At 36.9% G+C, this 19,076-nt stretch overlaps 1 protein-coding gene across 7 annotated transcripts in view; it reads right to left on the reverse strand.

The window, feature by feature from the left end:
- Positions 1–2,747: 2,747 nt before the first annotated feature.
- Positions 2,748–19,076, reverse strand: part of Slc25a21 (solute carrier family 25 member 21) — a 474,768-nt gene continuing 458,439 nt past the window's right edge. For 5 of the 7 annotated variants that reach the window (XM_047540312.1, XM_047540310.1, XM_047540306.1 and 2 more), the window contains 3 exons: positions 8,160–8,341; positions 7,252–7,304; positions 2,748–4,285 (listed from right to left, as the gene is read on the reverse strand). In XM_047540312.1, the coding sequence (XP_047396268.1) occupies positions 4,224–4,285; positions 7,252–7,304; positions 8,160–8,341 (297 nt within the window). In that variant the 3' untranslated portion in view covers positions 2,748–4,223. The remainder of the gene's footprint in view (positions 4,286–7,251; positions 7,305–8,159; positions 8,342–19,076) is intronic. The other 2 variants (XM_047540307.1, XM_047540309.1) reach the window with 2 other exon arrangements.

A 19,076-nucleotide genomic window follows, 5' to 3' on the forward strand; every position in this document is an offset into this window, starting at 1 on the left:
ATTGAATGAGACATTTGTGTTGCCCACACACTGTTTTAACGTAGTGAAGAAATCTACACCCCTCAAAGGGCTTAAGGAACTTTTAAACTAGTCTTTGGTAAAACCACACATGTATATTTATTCTAAATCAACCTGAACTTTTGAAACGTGCAATTGTTGAGATTTTGCAAAATCAATAAAGGAAAACACATGTAGAAAAAAAAAGTTATGCTACACCCTCTAATCAAATAAGGTGACCAAGTAAGCCTTAATTTACCATTAGGAAACCAATCAATAATTGACTTGTTTGAGTGATCCTTTGTTTATTTTTAAGAGATAATCTATTTTGTTGAAAAATATGTAGGACCCAAGCAATTTCTGAATTTAGCTCCTGGTGTTTTGACTTGGTTCCAAATACAGTAATGTTTATATTTTCTATTAGTTTGTAAATATGGACTCTGGATGGTGCATTTGTGTCTTCATTCCATAGGATATCCCCCTCTCCCCAACCCCACCTCCTCTCTATTTTTTTTCTTTCTTTTTTGCAAAGGTGACTTTCTGGCAACATCTTTGTCTCTGTTTGGTGGTGGGCTTCTCGGGCTCCTGGACCTGGACTTGCCCCCAAATTTTGTGTGTGCAGTGAAGGCTTCAGCATCATGAAGGACATTTTTTTTCTACAGCAGAGGACTCAAAAAACAGATAAAACAAGCTAGTCTCCCATTTTATATTCTAGTCAAACAACACACATGCCAAGCATATAAAGACAAGAGGGTGGAAAATATCTGAATAAGAAGGCTCTAAAGGAAGTCACTCAGAAACAAGTTTAATGTGAAATGTTTTGCAAAGACACTTAAAATGAACTTTATGCTAAGAAAACCACTGTGAAACTAAATTGTACTGTTATTGTTGGCTTACCTGTGTGTTCAGCAATCGCAGCCCAAAATTATGTTGTAACTTAAAGAAAATGAAAAATTCTGCTCTAATGAATGTAACAATGGCTTGCTGTGAAGTTTACATTGTTGTACAGAACATGTTTCACGTGTACGTAAATTGGTGGTGGTATTAGAAATACAAATGCTATTTAATTTTAATGAATTCCCTTTATTCATTTCTGGAATTACAGGATGCAGATTAACTGATAAATCTTACTAGACCAATTTATTTTTCACTTTAATGTTAATAATAGAGCTGTGGGATATTTGTGTGTGTGAGCATGTGATTATGTGTTGTATTTTAAAATAATTGATTTTCTTTGGTAAAATCCTACAGTTCTTATACCTTCTGTTTAGGAAATTCTTCCTGCTTGGCAATATAGGCCTTAAAATACATTTTTAGAACATTGGTACAATTCATCTATTGGAAAATTAATATATTATGGGCTTTTTTGGTATTAATTCTGTGCAATAACTAAAAGGGCACCTCACTAGATATGGATGTTAAAGATGCATTCATTGAGTGATTTTGATTTCTTCATATCTGTGCTGTGCACAGCCAACATGGCAATCCAGTTCTGCCACATAGGTTTCATGGCTTCATTTAAAACTCAGATGGCTAGATCAATTAGTTTTGCAAATCACTAGGTTGTAAACAGCAGATTTCTGACATATAAGTAATGTTCTAGGAACTGCTTTTTTGCAAGCAGCAGATAACTTATAGAGAGCTTTGACTGCATTTATTTCTAAAGCAACTGAAGTTCAGTACTACAAACAGAGGATTACCACTTCAGGAGAAGAATAAGCAGAAAGAGCAGATGAACTCTCAGGGCCATAGTCTTCCTTTGATCTTGTAAAACTCCAATTGACATCTGGAGTTCCTAGTCTGGTGAGAAAATAGACTATAAACTGAATGGAACAAAAATCCAATCTAATATTTTGGTGGAGACTTTAAAACCATACCATACACGGCTTTACCTGATGTCCAGAAAAACTGACCAAAAATGCAGAATTATTCTTTATGAAATGTTTTCAGGTGGCTAAAAAAAAGGGTCTTTAAAAAATACCAAATGTCATATGGAAAAAAACTAAATGTTATTTTCTTGATTTAAATTAGGAAATCTTTTGTTATTGTTATTATGATTTTTCTGGGTCCTTTATTTTTAAAAATCTAATATTGCTGATATCAAAGTTTTCATTTATCTTCCTTGGTCTTTTTGTTTTTTTTTTTGTTTTTTTTTTTGGCAACAGTAAATTCCATTGGAGAAATTTGAAAAAGACAACAGAAAGTCCAAATACAATTTGCTATTCAAAGCAAATTATGATTTGAAGCCACTTTAAAAACTATGAGACAGAAAATGAAATGGGATATAGGGTTGGGACTGTCTGATTTTTAAACACTATTGTTATTGGTCAATTTATCTGTTTTTTAGAGGGTGAAGGGTTGTTTTTAATTTGCAAATGCACTCTTCAGAAATCCTTTTCCATTTCATTCACATGGTAGGGTTAAACATTCAATTTCATGGCCTATGTACATGTAGTACTCTCTCACAGGATGCAAGACTATTACCTGCAAGGATAGAATGCAGTTGTGCAACATAGGCACATTCTTGTTTCTCTTGGTTTTCTGTTTTTAATGACACACTTATTGAATATTGGACTGAAATATAAATAAAATAAACACGTTGGAAAGGATGTATAACAGAAGGCTGTTTATGTATATACAGTATGTTAAAAAGCCTTTTATTTTTATACTTCAAATGCTCTAAATTAATAAAAACTAATAATTATTATGTTATCTTTACTTTTTATTTTTAGAACACTTTGGTAGGAGAGTTCCATAGTAGAAATATCCTATAGTAGTAGTTTAGAACAGGTTTCTTCTACAACATTCAGATATTTTTGTTGACTTGCTACTGAAGTAGCATCATTTCAGGATGCAGATACAAAATCAACTTTGGTTATATCAAGACCAAAGAGCTATTTTTTAGAGTGCATGGTGCATGTTTGTACAAGAATGCTTGGAAATGCTAAGAATGTACTTCTATTTTGAAGTATTTTTTCTTTCATACATATTTTAGTATTGTAGACAGTAGATGTCACAGCTGAAACTGTCACTTAGAACTAACAACCTGGAAATGAGGTTTTACTCTACACTTATTTTTTTCCTGTGCTGGGGATAGAATCTAGGGTCTGGTACGTGGGTACATGCTAAGCAAGTCCTCTATCACTGAGTCATACACCCAGTCTCTATGTTTTTTTTTTTCCCTTCCCCCAGTACTTCGTATTGAACCCAGGGTTGCTTGACCACTGAGCTACATCCCCAGTTCTTTTTGATTTTTATCTTGAGACAGGGACTCCCTTAGTTGCTGAGGCAAACCACAAACTTGGGATCCTCCTGCCTCAATCTTCCGAGTCACTGGGATTACAGGTGTATGCCACAGCATCCTGTTCTACATTCTTAAGAATAACATAGGTGGGAGTTCTGTATGAGGTATTTGGATACAATTACAGACAGCACCAATGGGCCCAAGGAGTGCTTCCAATTTGTGGTTAGCAATAAAATATTTCAGCAACAAAACTTATCTTCAAAGTAGTTTAATTTCGTGTATTCTATTAGTAGTAAAAGACTTCAGAGAGCATGATTTGAAAATATCTGCTTAAACATATCTGTAAAATACAAAGCAGATTTAGGAAAATCAAACTGAGGTGTATATCATTACTAGAGAACAGATTTACATTTTAACAACATTCATGAAATTAAACATTCTTGAAAGGTCATTTTAGTGCATTTTGAAAACATTCTCCCCCTTGTTTTTAAATATTATTGGTAGAAAAAGTAAATTACTTATAAAAACTTTAAATTCTGGTTTAACTTTTTTTTCACCCAGTTTTTCTTAGAATGAATAGCCACAGAAAAATGTATTTTCAAGGATTGAAGCATTTCTAGCCCTCCTAGAAAAAAACAATATTACAATGAATTTTCATTGCAAAGTAGTATAAGAGGAACATAAGTGAAAAAGCTCATTTGGCTGTTATAAAACATATCTGCTTCCTGTGCTATTTTAATATGCAACTTATATATCTCATGGTTTCATATTATTTTCTTCACAGCTTTATGTCTATTGCCCAAACTATCATTTCAAGTTGTCTAAAGATAATTTCTAAAGAATCAAAATAGGCTTTGTTCTTGAATAAGCCGTTTCCCCCTTCATAATTGTATGCCTAGCTTAGCTGATCCATAGTCTTTCCTCTTCATGGAGTTGCAGAGCAAATACCCATTATCTCAAGGGGAAAATGCTTGGGAGGCAGTCACCAGTTCTCCTGCAGCCATGAATAGGTGTATTCATAAACCAGCAGCATCACTGCACCACCTAGAAAAGAAAAGAACTGTGTTGGTTTGTCACAAATTCTGTGAAACAGCACCGTTCCCCTGGGGTTTCTGAATTCATGAAGTCCCAGGCAGCCCATCAGGCAAGGGCTGTTTGGAACCATCAGTTCTGGAACTCCAATACATAGATACAAAACTATTACGGAAAATTCTCAGAGTAAAATCAAGACCATCTTGAGTATCCAAATACATTTTTTCCTCATGAGTTTCTGCAACTTTCATCATTTCTCATCAGATTCTTTTTCAGGCACTTTTAATTTTTAAAAGTAAATAAATAGAGACATATTTAGTCATGTAAGAGCATGCAGCTTTCCTGTGAACAGAAATCTTCTGCTTTTTCATATGTAGGCAAAGGAATTTATCTTTTTCAGTCTATAATTGGCATTGTCTTAGGGAACATCTAAGATGGTGTTTGATGGATGAGTCTGTTTATTTCATGTGGCTTTCAAACTGGATTGTAATGTGAAAAAGTATCTGCTGAATGTTTTTAAAATCTGTATTTGTAAAACTTGTAAAAAAAAAAAAAGGAGGTTGGAAGCTAACCATCATTTCATTTATCTACGTAAGATGTATAGAGATTTGAACTTGAAGATTTGGTAGTGGAGTTGGATGGTATGAGACCACCATTTGTCTTGGAAGAAAAGAGTTGTATGAAAAGACAGAAAAGAGGTTTTCTATGCAACAAAGCAACAAGAATTCGATTCAGGAAAGCAAGTTCAACAGCTGGACACTGAGAGAAGCAATGGCATGTGAATGATTTTATGTCCTATCTGATGCAGAAATAGTATGTATCCTCTACTTTAGGATAATCCTTTCATGTCTAATAGTGTGAAAAATATTACAAGGTCAAAACAGGGACAAATATCCTGAGCACAACTTAGAGAAGACTCAGCTTCCTCGAGAGAAGACCGAATCCTGACAGAAAGAAATGAAACTTGATTTGGATCTTAGTTATTTGTGTACACTTCCATATGCTTCTTTTTTTTTATCTACATGCAGCACATATTTGTGTAATCATATACCAAAGATAATTATGTGCCTGTAATTTTAATTTTTAACCCACAAAGTTACTCTATTAGACCCCTTATAGCTGTTGTCACCCTCTTGGAACTCAGCAAACAAAAGAAGATGAACCACAGAGAGCTGTTAATGTGTGTGATTATTGTGTTTACTCTTATCAAATGTTCACAATGTAAGGTAAGAACATGCAGAATTGGGTTAGTTTTTAGCCTAGTGAGGAGATCTGGAATTTAAATGACAGACTTAAAGATTCTTTTGTGGGAGATACCTGATTATTAGGCACATAGAGCCTTTAAGGTTATAGAAACAAAATGGGATGCTTCTGCTGACTGAAGACTGAAAATTCCAAGTTCATCTTTCTTTTCTGCTATCTCCTTTTTTTTTTTTTTAATTTTGGTTGACCTTAACTTGAAAGTCTTACTTTACTTTCTACCTTCTTCCCTTTAAAGAAGGAACTTGCACATTTGAAATGAAATGGAGGCCAGGTCCTTGAAGTTACTTACAATTTTGTTTAAATTGGACAGTAAGTTAATGACAACCCTTTTCATGGGGTTTAACATGAACAACTCAGGATCCCTTATGCAAAAGCATTTAAAACCCAACCAAACATTTGCAAGCCTCTAACAAAACTTGGGAGCAGATTATTTGAGAGTTTTGTATTAAGGTTCCAGTCAATTACCATTTTGGCTAAACTCTCCCTGGTCATTACCCTTTTTAGGCTCATCCTTTTCTGAGAAAGCTGGTTCAGGGGTGGTCCTGTGATTTTTCTCTAATATCAAGTCTACTAAGAGGTTTTTACTGTGTGGTAAAGGAAAAACACTTGCAGAGATGCACAAAATTCCCAACATTTTTCATTAGTGGGTTACTTTTCACACATAGGCCAATGATTCACATAAGGCAGGTCTCAATCTCAAATGCAAAACATGCTTAATATCTACAAAAGTTGGGATAGATAGAATACATAAAAGTGTTTTCTTTACTTTACAGATGGCTATTCTTTATCTTAGGTTGGGAGAATTGCTAGTTTATTGGGTTAAGACCTAAAGGTAAATGTGCATGTGTGTGAGTGCAGCATGGGAGGAGGATGGTAGTATTAAAAGGGAGTAATGACAAAAGGAGAGAGAAGAGAAAAGCAAGTTCTAGAGAAGATTACCAGGAAGTCTAAGTAGGGGTACATGGCCTGGTTAGAATTTTAAAAATAAATAAATAAAAGCATACTTTTGGTCTAGAGCATACTTCTGTACTTATTCACAAGGTTGCTTAGAATCCAAGACCATTTGCCCAGGCAGTTGAGTCTGCCACAGTGATTTTTTAAATCTATCTACATAGAGACAGCTGACTTTTCCTATGGGGATGGCAGTCAGCTCTTTGTGGGCTGGCATACTCAGGTAAGGCCCTGAGCCAGCAGTTGTCACTGTCAAGCTGACAGAGGCCAGGAAAAGTGAGTGCCCAGCACGAATGTCACCACCACTCCCCAGAGGTGACCGTGAATAGAAGTGACTCTTGCTGTTCTTGGAGGTGAGTCCTTCTTTTCTCCTTTTGAAATAAAGTGGAGGCAGGAGCAAGAATGAACTGGGAGCACAGGAAGAGCTTTATCTGGCTGGTCACTCAATGACCACTTCAGCCAGAAGCCAAGATGCATTTTGGTGCTCACTTGAATCCAACTGGCTATGGATCCTTTCCTATTGACTTAAGTTGGGCTTTGGCTCCCATCAGCTTCCAGCAGGCCCATAAATAATACTTTCTAAACAAAGGTAGAACATTTCTGATGGATGACATCAGTATCTTGACTACTCTTAGACAACTTTATATCCTCAAGGTTTCCCCTTTCACAGTGTGGTAAACTTTTACTGTGTTGCTGATAGACACAAATAACAAAAGAAGAGACACTAGAAGAAGGGAGAATATAAATAATAAAAGCATCATTACCTGGTCCAAGTCTCATAATTTTGGGAAGCAGTCCTTTGTACAAAGCCAAAATCCTATAACCAGAAGGGAAAAAGCAAAATTCCTATTCCAAAAATAAGTGGAGTTGAACCTGAGCTTTATTGAGATGTTGGCCCAGCATTTAAAAAGAAACTATTTGAAATTAAACCACCCCAAATCTGACAGTATCTGGCTTAGCATTCCCCTGCTGCAATTTGGATGAGGGGAAAGAGTTAATCAATTCTTCTTTACCCAGGCTATACTGGTTTTGTCCAATCAGAAACATGACTTTCATCAGCAAAATGGTTTTTGCTTTCAAGACAGGTCTTGCTTTCAAGGCAGCTGTGTATATGGCTGAGATGACTTTGGTAATCGAATTAAAAGACCACAAACTCAGTCTTTACATTAGGAAATATGATGCAGTTTAGAGCAAAATAATAAAGTATCACTTGTTTACTTGAAAATCAGTAATTGGTGAGGAGGGATGAAGAGACAGTAAAATTTTTTAAAAATCAGAAAAAAGGCATATTTTAAATACAAAAAAATCTAATTTTACAGAATTCTCATATTTAATCCTCCAAGGAGAATATAATTAAGTGACATTTTTATTAGATTTAGTCAGAAGACAATTATTATTCTGCCCATATACTAATAAGACATGTAACATGCAATAGCACATTATGCAAACCGACAAGTAAGAAGTTCATCTCATGGTCTGATATGGATGGTGTAAGAACATTTTGCCAGCATCTTGTTATTGTGTGGCTTTGTGAAGTTTGTCACATATTCCACAGAGCTCCTTCAACACACATCCAATTCAGGAGGCTTACTGATTCCCACCAAAATAGAATTATAATATGGTTTTAACAATACTTGGGCCTTGCACATTTATTAAAGTAAGAATGTGTTACCCTTCTTCCCGATAGACTGTTGTCATTGTTTTAAAACAGGTTCTGTACTTGATCTCTCCAGGAACTGGCTGAGGCCCTTGAATCCTACTCTTGGCAACATCAAAAGGGATGTTAATGACTGAGGCTATTGTCCCCGAGAGAAGACCAATCCCAAATTTTCTCAAAAACTCCAAGTTTGGATCCTAAAAGAAAAGAAGAATAAAATAACAAAGGGAAGTGGAAGCCCCTACATCAGTTAAACACTATAATGCAATATGTATTTAAGCAGAGCACTGCACTCCCCGGCACCCTCCTGTTACTCCAGCGGAACGCATTAGGATTTCCTAGGCTGGAACTTGTTTTCTTGACAATCCCATTGGCTATGTTTTTACACATGGTCTAAATTGCTGAAGTACACATTTCCTCACACAGGATTTATAAACACAGTTCATAAAGAAAGACTGGTATGGCATATGGGGATGATTTGTATAATTGGGCTTCACAATGTACTTAGTATTACTGTATCAAAACAGGAGAAATCCAAGCACACTATTAGCTAATTGGCCAGAATATTTTACAAATGACAGCAACTTCCACCATGAAGCCTACTAAAATGCTCATTTGTGTGTGGACCCCCAAATGTTAAATTAAATCAAGGCTACTCTCAGTCTGCTGCTATTCCCCTCCAGGTTTTTTGCATTTATTTTCACGTGTAGCTGATCCACTGTACTGAGAAGTGCTAGCTTCCTGTTATTAACAAACCAACTTGGGGCGGCTGCAAAACAGCCTGTGACATTCTGTGCATTATAAACAGTAGTAAGTCCCTGGACTAATTGGCTGAAGAATTTATAACCCATTGTTCCTGAATCTTATTCTTCTTCATGGCAAAAGAAGAAAAGGAGAGTTGGGAGGGCGGGGAAGGAGAGAGAGAAATATTTCCTTTTTCCATTTGAATTTAGGTTCTTTGCTTTGGTCTGATTTGATTTTCCACCCCTCCCTGTTCTGCTCTCTGACATCAAAGTATTTAATTAGGTCTTATGTGGGAGTCACTTTCCTTCTGCCTATTTTTGTGCCCAGTGAGCTCACATTGTGCTTTGTTATAATGAATTTGTTGGGAAGTTCTCATTATGTTTGCAGCCTCAGTTCTTGCTGTGAAGAGAAATCATGTCACATATCATCAGCTGCTGACTCTGACTCCCCCCTTATCCTTCCCCCACCCTCTCTTTTGGTGAATATTTCAGAGGCATGATCACAGAGGAACAATACAGGTTGTGCCATGACACTATTTATATAGCAGAACTAAGCAAGGGAAGGATACCCTGTGAAAGAAAGAAAGAGAGAGGGAAAAGGGAAATCAATTCAGGTCTGAGCACTGTAGGCTTCTAGCTTCAATGGAAGAAGAAAACTCCTGGAGGCTCTGAAATTCTCAACTGAACCAGCAGCCAGTTACCATCACAGAAACTCCTATGAGGCTGAATATAAAAAGCAAGGGATTCAGTAATAATTCTTGGATCTGGGCCATACAGGTGCCGGGGAGGTTTAAAGGGATTTAAAAACCAACAGGGTGTTTCTACAGGAAAAACAATGCAGTGATTGCAGTAAGAGTGAGGTGTGTTTAAATAATTCTCCCTCCCCCCATTTTTTCTCTTTTACAAGGAGAGAAAAATGCCTTTATGTTGCCCTTCTCTATTATGGCACAGAAGCAGAACCGGAGCTCTGGAGGACGGCAAATTCAGCACCAGCTCAAATTGTCTCATTTTGGATGAGTCACTGAATCCCGCAGAGCCTATGTATAAAGGGAAGTTTTTAACACCTACCTCACCTGGGTACTGTGTAATGTTTCTGAGAAATAAGAGTGATAAGAGGGGAAATGTGCTATGAATGTTGTACAAGCCTAGCAGAAAATAGTTTTATGATGTAGCCTGTTTTCTAGGTGGAGAGTATCCCATAAAAAGATGCACTTATGATGTCCCTGTGAGACAGCAAAGTTCTTTCTATTATGCAGAAGATTGAAAATGATGATCATATGAATATTGTCCCTCTGGGAAGTTCAGAGGACTTCGTCAAGCATTCAGCCTATCCCATCTCCTGATGTATTTGCCAAGGACCAGGAATGGGAATGGAGGGTAAATTAAGTCACCCAGTGAAGGTCACTGCTTGAGGCACTATTGAAGACCAAAAATCTAAGGTCTCCAAGCCAGCAGTGTTCACTGGTCAAAGTAAGTGTCAAACCTGCATTTTCTGTACATTCTTCACTATAATGGTGATGTCCCACAGTAGTTTCCAAATGCAGCTACACATCAGAATTACCTGGCAGCTTCACATATACAGATGCCTGGGTCTTACCTTGACCCAGCATAGCTTCTCAGATCAGAATCTCTTGGAAAAGCATCTGAAAGTGGTTTTAAAAGTTGCCAGACTCCATTTCTGGGAGCCAGTGATTTTGGTGTTCCATGCAGACAAAGTGCATGGTTACTTTCTCCTTTGTGGTCATTCCAGGGGGAACAAGTTCTCTTGGAATGGCTGAGAGTATTCATCACCACCTGGCTTCTGAATCCCTGGTCATTCTCTTCCTCTGACCTCACAGTTTGCTTTACAACATCGTTCCAGCTGGGACAGGGTGAGCCTAGGAAGGTCCACTCAGCTCTGATATCTTCATTATGGGGTCACTAACCATCCTCAAGGAAATTCAGTCTCTCAGATGCCTCCTTTTCTGTTCCCTCCCAGTCACCTCACCTCTCTGGCTTCACTAGGTCTTGCTTCCCTCCTGCCCTCTATGGTATATTTTTCACAGGAACACCAGGGTTTTCTTTTTGTTAAAATATTTGCTTCTGTTATCTTTCTACTCAAAGATCTTCAGTATTTCCCTGATGTATGGAAAATAATGACAAAGCACTCCTTCAGTTTTCTTCACATGACACACTTTCAACTTGTCTTTCTAGCCTCAAGTGCTACACTCCTACACCCAATCCATACTATAGTTAAACTGGTTGATTAATCCTGACCCAAATAGACCAAGCACATTCTCCCATTTCTAACTTTTGGCCTTTTTTCAAATTACTCCCACAGCTGAGAATGTCTTTCTTCATCATATTCACCCAGGGCAATTTCATTTCTCCTTTAAGATCCAGCTTAAATCTCCCTTGCCCACAAAACTTATGGATACCTATGTTGGAGTTGATTTTTTCCTTTCCCCTGACCTGAGATGCTGTATTAATTACAACCATCACCTTTGGTACGGCCCATTTTGTGTTTTGTTTATTTTGTGCATATCTGTCTCCCTAGCTGGACTATGAACCCATACAGAACAGGAGCTTGTGTTATGATTCTTTGCATTGCCTATTTTGTGACACACTTGTAGGTGCTAAAGCAATAATTGCCAAATGACTATCAATGAACCTACTTATTTTACTATTGTACAAACATTAATCATTGATCATTTCTTCTCAAGGCACTGCATCCTCTAGCCAGGAAATAGACTATTAGAATTCTTCATTTCCATCTTTCCATCAGGAAGCATCAATATGGAAGTAGGACAAGGCATTGGCATTTGGAAAGTGGAACAGTTCAGAGTGGATAAATTGAGATTCTCAGGTCACAGAGCCAGGATCCAAAGCCCACTGACTCTCAGAGAATAGCATGGGATGTCAGGCTCAGAACAGATTTTAGGAAAAACATACAATTGGCATAGAGTGAAACTTAGAAAAATTACCCTTTGCTTAGTAGGCAGAGGACCCACTTCTAAAAGAATGAGCACTATTGTAGCTGGCCTACAGAGAGATAAAGGTAGTATTTAGATTTTTAGTTTCAAATTAAGATCTTGATCATGAAGAGGGAAGTCCTGGAGAAGAAGCATCATCTTGGAGAAGATTGAAGGCAGGAAGCAAAATTTGAGGAGTCCACATGGAAAGAAAGAAGATCCACCAGTGACTGTGGCCAGAATGTCACCACAGAGCAGACCTCCTGCATACTGTACCCTTCTGGGAAGGACCCTGTAGCTAGTTAGGAAGGTCTCCCTTGACAGCCTCTCTCCTGGTTGTCCTTGATAACTACTGTCTAATCAGGCAGAGATTTAGATCTGCGTCATTCACAGGCCTGTGACAGACCTTCTGGTGATGACACTGCTGAGTCTAGGACCCTATTCTCCTAGCCTTCCCACTTGACCTTTTCCTTCCCAACTATCACCTCACTTAGGTTAGCTACATTTCTTCTTGTGCTAACAGAAGAGGTAGCAATTTTAAGAACAGTAAATGTTTAAGTATGTTTTCTTTGCCAGATCCTGCTAAGGACAATTATATATGCCTTAGACCAGTAAATCTTTACAACCTTTGAGGTAATAACAATTACTATTATTCCTATTTTACAAACAAATTTGTTGGAGTTAAGTATAAGAAGAGAATGTCTGTCACATTCAAGCAAACCCAAGACTTTGCCTCAAGGCAGTTTGTTGCCTGATGTGAGTTCATGGGTGGGTTGGTGCAGGGGCTGTCCAAGAACTTCTCAAAAATTTAAGTAGTGATTCTGTGTATGTGTATATGAGCTTTTCTGGGAGGAGTGTCTATAGATTTTATCAGACTTGTAAAAGTTAGAAAAAAATTCATGAGAGCATTTTCTCTACCATTGATAAAGTAGGAAAAGGACAGTGCAGGGTTAAAATCGGACTGAAAACAGGAAACCCAATTTTCACATACAGTTAGTGAAATTCACCATAATAAACAGATTTCCGCACATGTTCCTACTCCAGAGTCCCAGTACACATACCTCAACCATGTCTACTCACTCAGTGGCTCTCAAAGCATGGGTCCAGGCCACTACCATTACCACCATGTGGGTCCTTATTAGAAATAAAAATTGGTGTTCCACCCCAGACCTGATGAATCTGGAGATGGAAATCAGGAATCTATCTAAGCAAATTCTTCAAGTTATTCTGATGATTGCCAAAGTCTGGGAACCACTGTTTAACTGAAGTTTATAATTCATCCTCTTTGGACTTAAGAGGCTGTGGATATGCTGTGAAGTATCTTAAAGCTTTCATTAGTGGAGGCAGGGCTTTGTTTCTTAGGAAAGAAAACTGAAAGCCTCTCTTATTTCCAGGTCGATCTAAATAAAAATGCATTCATATGGGGTTGCCTGGTTAGTATCTATTACAGAGTTTGAACTAATCATTCTGTATTGGCTATCAGCAAATCACTCCAGCATTTCTGCTAATAATGATAACAATAAATAAAATAAAATTAAGAGTAAAATAAACAGCAATAATAAATATATATGCTAAGATAACTACATTATTTTCATAACTCATAATGAGAAATGATTATTAATGTTACTTATTGCCAAGAACAATGTTACAGGCAAAATGTATACAAAACATAGATATTAAATAACAAACCCTATGAGTTAGGTACCTAAACTATTTTACAGATAAGGACATGTCAGCTCTACAAGATCACACTGCCAGAAAGAGGTGGAGCCTCGATTTGAGCCCAGGATCTTCTGACTTCCAAGTCCATACTTTGAGTCATTATGTCATATTACTTCTCAATCATCATTCATTTGTTGTTTACCCAACCAACAAAGTTTTTATTGGTGCCTGGCCCTACACTGAATGCTAGAATTGGGTATGAAGGTAAATGATTCAGAGAGGGTGTTTGGGGCAGGTATATAATCAATCATCCCAGTACAAAATGATCTGTACCAAAGTGGGTTTTGAACAAACTTCATGGAAAAACACACAGTAAGGAGAGGGAAGTTACTTCTGGGATCTCACTATCAAAGTCCTGTGAGACAATTCTTCTTTTCTGCCTCTGAAAAGCTTTGTGACTCATTGGTAATTCAGGAAGTGAACAGAAGACGTCATATTACTTCAAGTCACCAAGTTGCCTCATTAGGCTGAATGGTTAGCTCTCTGTCTTGAGAATTACATGGTCATTTTGCTTTAACCCATTAGTTTCTTTTAAAAACTGCAGTAAGAAGATGATGATAAGATACTCACTATGTGCCAGTTCCTGAGTGTGTTTTCTTCATATTTAAGTTTCATAACATTTCTGTGTGGATGAGGGTACTTGAGTCTTATGGAAATTTCCTAATTTACCAAATGATAGAATTTTAAATGAGTCAAAAAAGAACCAAGGATAATGGGGGGGGCTATGATCAAAACATATTATTTGCATGTATGAATAGACCACAATGTATAATTGAAATGCACAGAGAGAGATAGAGAGACCCAAGTTTCTATTATTTAGAAGTGAAGAAGCCAAAGTACTGAAGTTCCCTGAGACTGACATACCCATAAGTAGAATTAGAGACCTATACACTTGCATCTCAGGACTGTATCCTAATTCAACATCCCAGGAGACCACCACTCAGACCAAAAGAAGACTTAAATGGTGGAAAATAAGATTCTAGTATCATAAGCCTAGGAGAGAACTCAGAATGTCACCTAGTCTAACCCAAATATTCAGGATATATCACATTTAAATTACATAACTGGATATTCATGTTGATGAAAAATCTATTGTTATTAAAAATATCCAACTTACTTCCATGATTTTTTCCAACTGTCATCAATCAGGAAACTTTCCCTGTACCCAACTGACATAAATCATTTTACTCTAATTCTTTGCTTAATTGCAAGGGCAAGCAATGATCACCATTCTCAATATAATTCATCAGGATTTAAAAACCATTATTGCAATAGTCTGTTTCCCATATGTAAAAAACATAATTCCTTTAAAATATTTATTTATAAGGAGTATATATTATTTTTCCTTCTACACATATTTTCCTCTAAATATTTTCAGATTCTTTTTCTCATGAAATATTTGCTTTATAATTAAACCAGAGCTGAGGATACTGAAATATTAATGAATATTGCACATATTTACCTTATTCTGTGATACAATATGAAATGTAGTATTCATTGGGTACTTTTTGATTAATTCCTTGCAGACACTTTAAGGCTGAAGTTAACATTCTATTTCACAAATGAGAATCTGAGCAAGAGAAGGTATAACTTGTCAAAGTCACATGGATAAATAGTAAGTATGAGAATTGACGAATTAACACCAGGTTCTCTTACTAGAATTCTCTGGTTGTTTCTATTACTTTTCTGAAATCTTTGTGTGAGAGCTGAGCTGAATATATGTTTACCAGACCCTCTTCAGAGATATCAATGAGTTTCTTGACAAAAGGGATTATTTATGAACTCCCCAGGACTTAACAAAAGTGCTAGTGAGTGATCCCAAAACACTAGAGGCTGTGACATTCTACAACCTCTAAAAATTCAACAAAAGGCACTAAGTCTCCTTTGCTGTGAAGAAGCTTTTATAGTTTGATGCCATCCCATTGATTTATTATTGATTTTACTTCTTGCACTTTAGGAGTCTTATTACGGAAGTCAGTTCCTAAGCCAATATGTTGGAGTGTTGGGTCTACATTTTCTTTTAGTAGATGCAGCCTTTCTGGTCTAATACCTAGGTCCTTGATCCACTTTCAGTTGAGTTTTGTGCAGAGTGAGAGATAGTGGTTAAATTTCATTCTACTACATATGGACTTCGAGTTTTCCCAGCACCATTTGTTGAAGAGGCTACCTTTACAGAATGGTAGAAAATCTTTGCCACCTGCATCTCAGAGCATTAATTTTCAGGATATACAAAGAACTCAAAAAACAATACCAAAACAAAAAACAAAAAAACAAACCCCAACTAAACCAATCAATAAATGGGCAAAGGAACTGAACAGACACTTCGCAGAAGGATAAATACAAATGATTGACAAATATATGAAAAAGTGTTCAACATTTGTAGCAGTTAGAGAAATACAAATTAAAACCACTCTGATTCCATCTCACTCCAGTCAGAATTGCAATTATCAAGAATACAAGTAACAATAAATGTTGGTGAAGATGTGGGGGAAAAGGTACACTCATACATTCCTGGTGGGACTGCAAATTGGCACAAGCACACTGAAAGGCAATATGGAGATTCCTTAAAAAACTAGGGAATGACCCAGTTATCCCACTCCTTGGTATATATCCAAAGAATTTAAAATCAGTATAGTATAGTTATGCAGCCATATCAATGTTTATAGTAGCACGATTCACAATAGCTAAGCTATGGAACCAACCTAGGTGCTCTTCAACAGATGAATGGATAAAGAAAATGTGGTGTATATACACAATAAAATATGTCTCAGCCATCAAGAACAATAACTTTATGACATTTACTGGTAAATAGATGGATCTGGAAACTATCATGCTAAGTGAAATAAGCCAGTCCCCAAAAGCCAAAGTTCAAATGTTTTCTATCATGCTAAGTGAAATAAGCCAGTCCCCAAAAGCCAAAGTTCAAATGTTTTATCTGATATGTGGCAAGCTAACCCACAATAAGGGGGAAGCAGGGGGAGAATAGAAGTTCAGTAGATTAGATAATGGGGAATGGAGGGAAGGGAAGGGGATTAGGAAAAGGAAATATAAGGGAATGAATCTGGAATGAATCTGACATAATTTTCACATTTTATATATATAGTAAAGATATATGAAACTGTGGTATATATATACAATGGAATATTACTCAGCCATAAAGAATGATAAAATTATGGCATTTGCAGGCAAATGGATGAAATTGGAGAATATCATGCTAAGTGAGATAAGCCAATCTCAAAAAACCAAAGGAAGAATGATCTCACTGATAAGTGGATGATGATACATAATGGGGCGTGGGAGGGGTTAGTTTTAGGGTTAGAGTTAGGGTTAGGGAGGGGGGCAAGAATGGAGGAAGGAAGGACTGTATAGAGGGAAAAGAGGGGTGGGAGGGGTGGGGGGAAGGGAAAAAATAACAGAATGAATCAATCAACATTACCCTATGTAAATTTATGATTACACAAATGGTATGCCTTTACTCCATGTACAAACAGAGAAACAACATGTATCCCATTTGTTTACATTAAGAAAAAAGAGTATGAAAAAAAGATATATGTATATCTTTTGTATATATATATACAAAAAATGAATCTGACGTAATTTTCACATTTTATATATATAGTAAAGATATATGTATATCTTTTGTATATCTTTGCACATATACAAAACATCATAGTGAACCCCACCATCATATACATCCACAAGAATGGGATCCTAACTAGAATAATACATATCCATGCTTGTATAATGATATCAAAATGGATTCTACTGTCATGTATAACTAAAAGGAACCATAAATTTTTCAAAAAGGCACAAAGTCATCAGAAATTTGATCTATGATTCAAAATGTTTAACAACACAGTACATATTTGTAACTAATTTAACCATTGAATCCAAACTATATAGCCAACAGCTAAGACAGCATCAGATACTTAAGACAATGGTACCTGAGGAGTTAATATGCACAAGCACAGATGCAAAATATCTTGATCAAAAGAGGCATATGCTTCCCTTTTTACCTTTCCTGGCATGGGCTCTGATGCCCTGCTTAGTGAATGGCCAGCTGGCTGCTAGATTGATAAACAGAGAACTATTGCCCATCTCACAGGCCTTTGTGATTAGGGTCTGGCATCTTTAAGAAGGCATTCCACACAGAGACATGCCAGAAGAAGGAGGTTAAGGATGATGGGGAAGCAGGATTTGTTAGTTGGTGAGGAATGGGGGTGGTGAGGGAGACTGGTCAGCAGCCCTACTACTCTGCAAAAGGCAAGGTAGAACAGCAATGAGGCCCCTCATTTAAGGGAACTATACACCCACACACATGCCACATGCACACACACACACACACACACACACACACATATATATATATATAATTTTTTTTTTTTTTTTTTTAAGAATCTTCCCATCTCACGTCAGCCCAAATCACATTTTTGTACAGGGGATTCAATTCAGGGATATTTTTACCACTGAGCTGCATCCCTAGACCTTTTTTATTTTTTATTTTGAGATAGAGTCTTATTCTGAGACAGGGTCTTGCCACGTTGCCGAGGCTAGGCTTGAACTTGTGATCCTCCTGCCAGTCTGTGGAGTTGCAGGGATTATAGGTATGCACCTGCACCTAGCTCCAAATCATATTTTCTTTGTTCTCTGCAATTATCATTCTTTAATTCCTGTTGGTAGCACATAAAATAGGATAGTCCTATGAGGAGTCACATTATTTAGGGGCAATCATAAAAGTATTTCTTTGCAGAATTCAATCTTAAACTAACTCATTCCATGTCCTTTGCAGCATATAACTATCAATAGTTGAAGAGGTGTTTGCAATGTAGTCCTTCATTTCCCTAAGACTGAAAGCAAAAGGCAGTGCAAACATGAGGTCTGGAATGTATCCCTATGCGAAGAAACTGCAGAAAATACACTCCAGTAATAAAATTTTAAAAATTTCATTTTCTTTTGAATCATCTGGAACACCTTAATTTCATAGAACCACTTGAAAAAAATCTCCCATATAATTTTGAGCAGTAAGACATTCAATGAATGATATACTGAATGAAGGATGGATGAGAGTATCGTTGGAGGGATTGTCATCTAGCTTAGCGAAATGGTTCTGTGAAAGAAGTGTCTATACAGCAGCCTGAAGATGGGCTGTGTGCACCTGGGTGAAGATGAGGGAGGCCTGCTCACTGGATCTGCTTATGACACAGGTTGGGAGTGGAAATGGAATGACATTAAATTTGTTGCCACAAGCTTTAGTACTGGAAAATTCTTAGTTTAGGCAATTGCATATGTTTAAGATGAGGGAGACTTGACTGAATTTCACATAGTCTGAGGCTTTTAATTGATCATAAAGATTTATACATGCCAACATCTTGACATAAAGCAACATATATTCTCCCTCCCTTCTCTCCATCCCCTTCCCCAACAAATCTTCTAACAGTCCATCTTTGCAGTCTTTGGCTGCATTAAGAAAGATGTATGTTCAGATCACAGGAAGGCTGACCCTGGTTTACTCTGAG

The sequence above is a fragment of the Sciurus carolinensis genome, chromosome 2 (assembly GCF_902686445.1).
Source record: "Sciurus carolinensis chromosome 2, mSciCar1.2, whole genome shotgun sequence".
NCBI classification, from domain to species: domain Eukaryota; kingdom Metazoa; phylum Chordata; class Mammalia; order Rodentia; family Sciuridae; genus Sciurus; species Sciurus carolinensis.